Source organism: Copadichromis virginalis, linkage group LG1 (assembly GCF_057382275.1).
Source record: "Copadichromis virginalis isolate Kocher_CV1m ecotype Utaka linkage group LG1, C_Virginalis_male_GT1.1, whole genome shotgun sequence".
In the NCBI taxonomy this organism is placed as follows: Eukaryota; Metazoa; Chordata; class Actinopteri; order Cichliformes; family Cichlidae; genus Copadichromis; species Copadichromis virginalis.
The window spans coordinates 16,327,471-16,337,994 of NC_140618.1; the positions used below are offsets into that span (position 1 = coordinate 16,327,471).

Sequence of the window (10,524 nt, forward strand, 5' to 3'; positions counted from 1 at the left end):
GAGACTGAAGAAGTCACTTGGATGAGTGGATGACTTGGATTATTTACTTACCTGGATGACTGAGCATGCATCAAGACGGAGTCATACCTGCTCCGTGTTTTTTTTTTCATTTTAATGTCTAGAATTATAAAATGTCTGCTTTTTAGAGTTGGTCACTCTTGTCTACATTTGATTAGCAGCACCTGGCTACTCCTGACCCTCTTGATTCCTCTGAAAAAAATCTTGTAAAAACTTTCTTCTCACATGAATGTAAACAAGAACCTGGAATTTCTATGAGCCTGAATATTTCTCCGTGAGTGTGCAGCATTTTCCGCTAAGCGCTCTTGAACAGGTTCTTGCTCACAGTCTATTAGTGGTAATTGTGTGATGCCGAGCAGGTTTGCCAGTGCATGTTTTGACAAGTATTAAATGGAGAGCATGAAAGCAGAAATTGGGCCGTGGTATGCTTTTACATAATGTGATAAAAACACAAATACTCTCTTATGGCAAAGTATTTTTTATTTGCATGCTTGTGGAAGTAGGTTTGCAGGTATGTGGAGCTGACGCAGAGGTTAAAGGATGTAACGATGTTTGTTATTTCCCAAAATAAATGTGGTAAATAGATGTTGGTTCTTTGGAAACATTACGACATGGATTTGTGATACATCACTCTGTGAGGGAACCTATTCATTGTGTTTCTTTCCATTTGTCTGAAACTATGTCGAGTAAGGACAAGATATTTGATGACTTAGTTAAACTCAGATTAACGGTTTAAACAAAAAAGTTAGTCCTCAGTTCTGTGACTGCCATGTTGCTTCACTGCTAGGGAAGATACATAACTGCATATCTGGTTGGCAATCAGTGGTTTGACGGCCCACACATCTGACCTCTGTTGCAACACATTCTAAGGATTCAGCCAACTTCAGTTAACCCCAAATCCATCATGTTTACTGTAAATAGCTTCTAGGAATGAAGCTGTGTCGCCTAACACACTTTAGTTTAGCTGCACATAGTGGTAAATATGTAGCCCTGTAACATGTATAGAATGTAAAACCTCTTGAGGTAAATTAGTAACACTGAGGTATAAATTGACCGGAGTGCAAATGACAGGCGGAAGAACAAAGAAGAAGAAGTATGAACTCGACAAAAAGAAGCGCACATGCACTTTTTTATAGGCGATCACATAGTCACAGTGAAGTCAAGACATTTTAACAGACACAGCTTTAGACATTTCTCTGCATTAAGCAATCGAATAATCTGGCTTAATAGTATAGTCCTTAAAGTCATCGGCACCCAAAATTGAGATAATTTTAGTTTGTTACTCAGAGCCACACCTTGTGTTATATGAAGGCATACCAGAAAAAAGTCGGTTTAACACTTAGGTTGTCACTGCAAGTAAAAAAGAAAAAAGAAAGCAAACCAAAACTCCCCCAAAAACTCAAAAAAACAAAAACATGTTGCTAATGTGGTACAAGTGTGAATTAGCTCATTAGTTTTATATCGCTAATCGCTATATGTTGTGCATAAAAACTGGATGATAAGGTTCCTCAGACAGGAAGAAAAAACGGTCTGAAAAAAATGAACCTCACGTTATACAAATTATAATGTCTACTAAGCTAACACCAGTGTGATCAGGTCCACTCATTAATGGTCATCTTGTCAGTCAGTAGCACAAAATAGATGAACTCTCTTAACGTTACCTCAGGCTGGTCGCAGTACGCCATCACACTTATTTCACCATCAGACACTTGTAGTGCACCGAGTGCTTTATAGAAAATAAAGCCACAATAAATTAAAACCAATATGATTAACATTAGAAAGCGTGTATTAATCAGACTAGGGTCAGAGGCCAGAGGGTGCTGGGATAGTAAGAATTTAAAACAAATTACAATTTAACAAAATAAAAAAACAAAACGCTGTTTTCGCAATAGCAGCATCTGATATTTTACTTTTAAACTTACAAAGGCTGTGGCTGTTTGGTTTGTTGTACTCTCTTCCACTGCTAGAGTGAAAAATGAGATCAGATTGTCGCCCATTTGATCCAAAGATGTTGTTTTTTTCATAACATACCCAACCAGTTTTGACTTCTTAGCAATACAAAAGAGACACTTGTGTTTTCTTATGAATGTTTATCAGGATGCATTTTCTTTGTAATGAGACTTAAAGGTAAATTAACCACAAAGGCTACTTCACAGCGGCGAGCAGGTATTTACAGCCGGGTATGTATTCAACAGTGAAAGCAGCATGCCCACTGCACAAAAAGAAGCTAATATAAACACAGAAGTCAGTCAGTTTCCATTCAGTTTTTAGATGGGAGTGTCCGATGAGCGCCTAAAAATGATGACTTTAACCGGATTAGTAAGCAAGTGACGTAAAGAGTGTATTCTTTCAGTTGTTTGAGGCCATCCTTGCTTTGAGACGGTTGATTTTGAGAGGAAGGAGGCCGGCCATCTCCTTACTCAGCTCCAGCTCTGTCTCCACAGTGGCTCCTGCCTCAGGGTTGGCCTCACAATACTGCACCACATACCTGCACAACAGGTGGAAGATGGAAAATCAAACATCATGGCAACTAGCAGGATGCAGTTGATCTAAATAAGTCTTTTTCTATTCTATGTTTTGTGCAATCTTAAAGTCCTGCCAACTATTTTTATATCTAACTGCCAAAGTGCTGGGTGAATATTCGTACTTGTAGTTTTCCAGAGATTTGTTTAGGTTGTCCAGTTGAACAGTAGGTGAGGTGCTGATGAGTCGGCTGTGTAGTCGAGCCACTCTGAAGCGTGCGACCAGAGCTGGTCTGAGAACTTCCTCCTCCAGGCGCTCTGGAAATTTTCCTTCTGGAGAACACAGAGAGTCTAAGAACATCTGGAAGTACCTGAAGAGAAGAAGATACAGAAATTACTCAGACATGAGTAAAACAGACCCACAGAGAACAAATAAAAAAGTACTTACTTGGCAGAGGCAGAGCAGAGATGGTTAAATTTCTTAATGGTGTGGTTATCTAGAGACTGTGTGTCTGCTTGTCGGTTGGCCAATGCAAGTTTTAGGTCCATCATTTCATTGTAGGTCTCAGCCAATTCGAACATCAACTGTCTGCGGATCATTAGGTAGTACTGTGCGTTCAAGTCTACAGAGAAGGAAAGACAAGTTAAGTCAGCTAACTGGTCATTTGCCTCTGTTCTTCCTCAACTAAACTTCATTAGAAAAGACATGACAGTGTCTTTAAAGAAGTACCGTTGCAGATCGGCTCCAGCATGTCCACCCTTCGTTTGTGCATCTTGCAGCGCCGCTCCAGATCCTCTTCAAAGAAGGCCAGGGATCGGAACAGAGCACTGTGATCCTGCAAAATCTCTATGTGGTCTGTCACATAGCCATCCATCTGAAAGTAGTCCTTGGCCTTTCAGAGTGAAACAATAGAGATACAGTCAAAAAAAGAAAAGAAAAAATTCCCTTCCTCACGCTTCTCTTTATGAGTGAGTTTGGGTGGGGAACTATTGCTTTTTCTATAATATAAAAGCAACCTTAAAGCCAACCTCACACATTAACCACTGGGTCACAACACCCACGTACACATTTCAGCACCACCAAAAAGTACGGCTTTAAATACACGTTGTGGGTTCAGTGGTTGGTGTTTCTTTCTCACACATGAACAGCAGAAAATATTTGAGCAAGGGTAAACACGAAACTGGGATCAAATCTAACTCAGGATTTTTAGTCTTTAAGATGTGCACTTAATTTTTACATCAGCAAGAAATAAAATGACAGATCAACTGTAACGTGAAATATTACATTGGATACAGTAAGGGTGTCAAACTCATCTTAGACAGTGGGCCACATCCAGCCTACTTTGGTTTTAAGTGAAACAAGTGAAACTACCCTTTCTGTCAGTGTACAGCCCCATTGAATCCAAGAGTTTCAACAGAAAGTTTCAGGTTTTCTACATGATGAAGAAAGATCGCTGCAGCAAATCCAAGAAATCTGTTAACATGACTTTTTATGACTAAACTGTAAGTGATAGGCATGTAAAATGACAGAAAAATGTGTGTGTTCGTCTGCCTGTGATGAGTGAATGGTTTGTGTTTGTCATATATATATATATATATATATATATATATATATATATATATATATATATATATATATATATATATATATATATATATATATATATATACTTCAATCATAAACAGTGAAAAAACAGGTACTTTTTATCATTTCATTGTTTATTTATTACTTAGTTACTTTGGTTTGGTATTAATGGTCTTTACCACAGAAAGCTGTAAAATTTATGAAAACACCGCTATGCCATTCTTCAGATTTTCCAAAGCCGTCCACTGGGCTGTATTTAGAGGGTCAATTCTGACCCCTGTGCCTTATGTTTAACACCCTTGACATATACAGTAGTATCTTGCAGTGCTGTTTGGGCTTATAAATGCTTGCCAAAAACAAACAAATGTGTGCGTTTGTACGCTGCATTTTCTTATGTAACAGAGTTATATGATTATCTGTACATCTTGTATGGGATTATAGTGAATTATTGTGCAGCCTTGTTGGGTGTGTGTGTGTGTGTGTGTGTGTGTGTGTGTGTGTGTGTGTATACACATACCTGTGTGACATGATTCTGTCCTACCAAGAATACAGATCTGGCCTCAGTGAAGTCCAAGGGGAACAAACACATCACCTGCAAATAAGAAAGCTAATTAATTTGATTGCTCCTTCTGCATTAGCTCGATTATTAATTTACAAAAGGCTATGCTTCATTCTTCCTTAATAGTCAGATTTTTTAACTCTCCCCTCAGTAAAAAAAAAAAAAATGAGTGAGACTCTGTAAACACACTGTCTACAAGGCCTGCAGCATCATGCAGAACCAGTAGCATTATTCTTCTTAACAATAATACCTACAATATTTACAGTTTTAGTATCAGCAGAAGAATTATCTGGCACAAGATTCAGACCTTCTCTTCAATGCTAGCAATAGAGTCAAAGGTGTCTTCAGAGCCAAACAGCAGAGCACTCTTCCTGCCCTTTTCTTCTTCTTCCTCCTCACGTCGTCTAGCTCTCTTCAGTTCCTCCTGACGATCGGTATCCAGCTCACCGATGTTGTCCTGAATATGCACAAACACATGCAAACAGACTGCATTTTAAGATAAAAACAAAACACCAGTGAAGATTAAAGATGCAGAAAGAGATAAACACACAGAAAAACAGATGTTCCACATGACAAAATACTCTAAGACCAAGAACGGTCAACTTGACGTGACAGTGCTTAAAAAATGTTTTAACTGAGACATGACATTCTGCTGATAAAGTTTTTGTGGTTAGTGTCACAACAAACACAATAAAGCCACACACATCTATGCAGTACCTCTAGCTGCTTCTTGGCATCCTGCAGGAGGTTCAAACAGTATTTTATCCAACATCTTGCGATCTCTGCTCTCTTCTGTCTAAGATGTTCCCTGCGTTCACTCTCTGCCTCATCTGGGTCAGACCAGAAGAGAAAAAGATGAAAAAGATGTTGAGATATGCCACGAGATAGAGAACCAAGAGCAAATATGTCTGAAGGATGTAAGGATGGCATGAGGGGTTCGCACGGACCGTGCCGAGGACAAGAATTTTAAGTTGTCCGCTTTGGGACACAGTTGCATTTTCTCCTGTTTGACTCAGTGTAGCTGATGATGGGTACAAAAGTAAATGAGCATTAATAAGTATTTCAAATTAAGTTGGTATAGATAATTACTCTCTTGTGCTGCAGCCTCAGAAGGAACCTCGCCTGCCAAATCAGAAATAACAGTAGCTGCTGAGAGGCAGTGTCTGCCTTCCATGTAGCGGCCCTAGAAAACACAAAAGCACAGACAACTACACACTCATTTCTCATCACTTCATCTAAAACAAACTACTGTGACAGGCATGGCAATTAAACCAGACATTAAAAATATGCTTCTGTACATCTGAACCATAAGAAAATACATTTTTTTTAAAAAAAAAAGCAAGGTAAAGGTTTATTCTCTTTGAACAGAATAAACCTTTCAAGATTTATTCCTTTTAAGGCTTAATCTTGGATATTTCTATAGTAGCAAACAACCACAAAATATGAAGACTGACTCATCTTTATTCAAATAGAAAGTGAAGCTATTGAAATGAGGAATGTCGTTTGGTGTCCGGGGTGGAGGTAGGCAGCATTAACCTGGTGTGTTTTATGTCTGCAGGAGAAATCGGAGCTCCTTGAAAAAGCACCAGGAGATAATGGAAACACCACACGGAGACTTGCTCGCTGTGTGGACGCAATATGAACCAGCGAGCCACTAATGCTGCTTAATTTTACCATGCTGTGTAAAGAGTGGAGAATAGATAAGAGGATAGCTTATCAAGTCAATATTTTTGGCTAACTGGGCCCTGTATAACGAAGTATTTCAACATATTCAGGGTATTTTTCTGTTATCTGAATTTACTTGGCCAGGCGATAAGGATAAGAGCTAAAAAACGAGGCTAGTTATCAACCCACAAAATGAATGCAGTGTCTCCTGCATTTGGTTTTCTAACCAGCGAACTAATCTAAAAGGGACATTTCACAGGTCACATGACTTTTGTTCCACAAAAGTCCCTATGACTGCTGCTTACTCCGGAGATGTTATCAAATGGTGATTAAGAAGCTATAAAGAACAAATAAAATCTAAAAACTGTGCCAGTAAAATCCAACACTTTTGCAAAAACAACAAAAGATGAATGTTGCAGCAATTTGTTAACAGTTAATCGTTAGCGCACAGAGCAGTAAAATAATCATTTTGTTTTTTAGTTGCCGAGTGGCTTCATAGTGCTGTTTATTTCTTAGGTGACAGCTGCACATTATAGCTCGGAAACTTAAAGTTTACTGACCTATAGCCTAATTAAGCCGATGTTCTTAGTTTTTTCGGAAGATCAAATAGGTACTCTGCAATTCAGTCCGTGTAAAAGAGACTTAGCAGCAGATTAGAATCAAGTATAACAACATTTATACATTTTCTAAATCAATAAATTAACATATGCATATTTCTGTGAGACTCAGTTTGAACTTTCAGTGGTCCTAGTAAGGGATGGCTTAAACTGGACATTATTCTCTCAGCTGCAGACTCAATACTGTTTAAGGGTTTGAGAATAAAGACTAAATATAAAAACAGAAATGAAACATAGACTTGATATGATGTCACCAAGGGCAGTGTAGGGGTGCTGCTTTAGGATCAGACAGTAATGCTTACACAACAATGCAGCAGTTTTAAAACTGTTCCCTGTCAAAAGAAAATAATACATACAGTAAATCTGCATGTAAGAATCTATATTTATTACTGAATCAGAAACACAATGACTTTAGATGGTGATGAAAAACTTTAGACCAAACCTACTCTGCCTGCAGAGATCCAAGGAATTTTAGGAATGGTGACGCTATGTTCTGGAGAACTGACTGATCAGTAGACGGTGATTTTAGAGCTGTTGATCTCTAATGTGGAACTTAGCCTGCTCCAGACGACGTTACAGTATAAGCTACCATGACAAGTTACTCCGGTAAGAAGTGAAACACCTTTGTAGTGCAGAAAACTCAGGGTTAGTGCTGAAATTAGCTGGATAAGACACAATCTTTCTTCTTACTACAAGCTTCTGGTCTGGCTGTGTGTGTACACTATAGTATGTGATTTAGACTAAACCAGGACGCTAAAAAATTAGATTTTCATCTACACCATTTATAAATCAATAAATTAAGATGTCCTGCACGTGTCCAAAGCATCTCAATCTTGCCTCTCTAACTCAAACCTATATTATATTAATTTCTAATCATGTCCATACTGCTGATGAAAATCTGAGCATCTTCCACTCAGCACTGCCATCAGCTCCAAACACAGCAGGTCTCACTACCATCTTGTTAAACCTCCCTTTTTACTCTTGTTGCCATCATCTGTGACATTCTAAGTAACTCTTATGTGACATCTAGTGGTTGTGAATACTGCATGCAGCACTTTTAAAAGAAAAAGCATTTTATATAACATGCAGAATAGCTTAGGTTGCAGATCAAATGTCTATAAACGACTTTAAACTGGCTATATGCTTACCTTAGTGATGTAATACTGGGATAGTGTAGCAGCATTTAGCGCCCACTCCATTGGAGTAAACTGATTTAACTGTAGCTGTCTCTGCAGGGTTGTGTGGCAGTAGGTAGCGGCACGCTCAGTTTGACCTGAGGGACAAAACTATAGTTACTATAGTTATTACAAGTAATTTACATAGCAAATTAAGGGTCAGATGCATTTTCTTGTTGTTTCATCAGTGTAATTTTTTGTGTGCGTGTATTATCCTTAAACAATCTCATACTCACCCAGGTTTTTATAAACTTGAGCAAGGTAGTACATGGTATGGGTGTAGGCCAACTCAAACCTATACACAAGGAAAGCAGAGAGAGACAAAAGGACTAAATAAAAGCAAGGAAATAGCAATAACCTGGAAATCTGCTGTGGAAGTTACCTCTTAATCCTTTCCTGGTGAGTCAGCAGGCTCTCCTCAGCAGCAAAGTACTCTGTCATGTCAGTGGGAGGACTACCATCCTGAAAAAAGAAGGAATTAAATGATGAAGAGGATTTACCTATTGTGATTGCAGCAGCCATACTGTGGGGGCAGCATTACCTTCCTGAAAACTAATATTTCATTCAGTCCTCATTTTTTCAAAAATAAACTTTTATTCAGGAAATCAGCCTTGCCTCCTTCATGTAACGTTGATAGATGGATTCTGCAGTTTCGAGGAAGCCCTGTGCAGTCTCTGTCTCATCCCGGCCTGCCCAGAGGATACCCAGCTGGTTCTGAAAACACAAGGAGACAAGACATGAGCATCAAATGATCATGCATCGTCTGATGCTCCTACTATAGCGGTGTGACTCTTAAAAAAATGTAGCAGTGCTTTATTTATAACGCTTCACAAACACTCTGATGGAGTGTTTTCAAAAATCATCCATAGCATTATAATCACATATCACAGGGTTAATACATATTCTTATCAGTGATCATACCATAACTTCTGTATGTAGTGTCATTTTTATTTATTTATGCGTTTTAAATAGCAGCTTTGTATTATTGTAAGAAAGAAACGATCAACGTTACCCTAACGTGGATAAACAGGGACACATTCAGGGACGACACTCTGCATCTCTCCAGCAGCTTCATGCAGTTCATTAGGTGCTCCTGCCCGGCTGGAAGCTCCTCCGTGTCCACATGGTTGACGCCCAGGTAGTATTCCACAGCTCCGAGTTTTGCGGCCCGCAACCCGGCTGGTGAATCACCGCTGAAGCCCTGGCCGGACAGGTCCTCTCTCTGCCCGTCCACCGGCTGCTCTGTCGGCCGTTGGTCGCCGCTCTCTCCGCCGCCCTCCTCTTCACCTTCGCCCGCTTCAAAATTCTTCAGCGAGCAGTATATTTCTCTGAGAAGCTCCCTGGCTTTGTATTTAGAGCGGAAGGGGTCATTTTCTGGGTCGTTTCGTGACTCTATTTCTGTGAGATTTTGGGCGTTCGTGAATTTGTCGCAGATAGCTCTCCATTCGTTGCTGTTGAAGGACGCCATGTTGGTCCTCTTCGGCGTTCTGGCGCAGCTGCGTGCTTCTTGTTGCGTTGCTGCCATCTACCGGAGGTTGCTCTCTCTGGCCATGTGAGTTTCCTTCCTTTGAGTTATTCCTGTTTTACTCCATTAAAAGCATTGCTTGCCTACATTTCGGAGTTCTATTGCAGCTTTAGATTTTAATTACAGTTATGGTCAAATCAAAAGGTCACTTCACTTTAATCATTTTAAAAGAAACATGGATTCTGCTGTCACATTAGCACATTCACATGAGGTGAAACACAACTTTGCACTCCTGTTTATGGCCAACAAGAATAACACACATCAAGCATAATACATACAAAAGATCAATAAACAATAAACAGGCTCAAAGTGTTAATGCTGTCTTATTTTAATAAACAGCACTGTCATATGCAAAACTAGGATGGCAAGGGATCATTTTAGGGTGGCACATGCCACCAGTCTAGATCCGTTCCTGATGTAGGACTGCTTTCACCTATTTATGCAGGCGGTTTCTTAATGTTAAAAGGAAATGTTTCCTTCCCATTGTCAACAAGTGCTTGCTCATAATGGTTCATTTGATTGCTGAGATTTTCTCCGCATTATTGTAGTCTTTATCATATAATATAAATTGCCTTGAGGGGTATGTTTTAATTTGGTACCAATAAAAATGGAACTAAAAGATCAGAGTGCCTCTTCAACCACTGGTTATTATAGTGCAAACAAGCTATTTGTTCAGCATTAAATATGGACAAAATGTTATTGCTTAATATAGTATATATCAACTGTTTTCACTGAAAGCCTTGGGTGTACATGTGAACAAAAAGTCATAAAGAATTCACGTAGTTATTCTGATTTGTACTTTCTATCTTTGCGGGAAAAAAAGTGTCTTCTGTTTATTCAACAGTGGCAATGCTGAGTGTAAATACAGAGAGGTGACTTCTTGACTTTTCCATAGCAGAAATATCTGATGCAATTAAA

The 10,524-nt window shown here is 39.1% G+C and overlaps 1 protein-coding gene across 1 annotated transcript; it reads right to left on the bottom strand.

Annotated features, from left to right (window-relative positions):
- Window positions 1-1,119: 1,119 nt before the first annotated feature.
- On the bottom strand, window positions 1,120-9,621 carry kifbp (kinesin family binding protein). The gene is made up of 13 exons (XM_085452749.1): window positions 9,094-9,621; window positions 8,697-8,795; window positions 8,464-8,543; window positions 8,318-8,376; window positions 8,055-8,179; window positions 5,714-5,807; window positions 5,342-5,454; window positions 4,932-5,081; window positions 4,583-4,657; window positions 3,211-3,373; window positions 2,929-3,103; window positions 2,666-2,851; window positions 1,120-2,506 (listed from the first exon to the last, which is right to left on the bottom strand). The coding sequence occupies exons 1-13, from the start codon at window positions 9,604-9,606 to the stop codon at window positions 2,368-2,370; spliced, it is 1,971 nt and encodes a 656-aa protein (XP_085308875.1). The 5' UTR covers window positions 9,607-9,621; the 3' UTR covers window positions 1,120-2,367.
- Window positions 9,622-10,524: the final 903 nt, after the last annotated feature.

Coding starts and splice junctions, on each gene's coding strand:
- kifbp (XM_085452749.1), bottom strand. CDS start 9,606: ATGGCAGCAACGCAACAAGAAGCACGCAGCTGCGCCAGAACGCCGAAG. Junction 3,374..4,582: donor GACAGAATCATGTCACACAG/GTATGTGTATAC, acceptor TCACTCTGAAAG/GCCAAGGACTACTTTCAGAT. Junction 2,852..2,928: donor CTCTGCTCTGCCTCTGCCAA/GTAAGTACTTTT, acceptor TCTTCTCTTCAG/GTACTTCCAGATGTTCTTAG.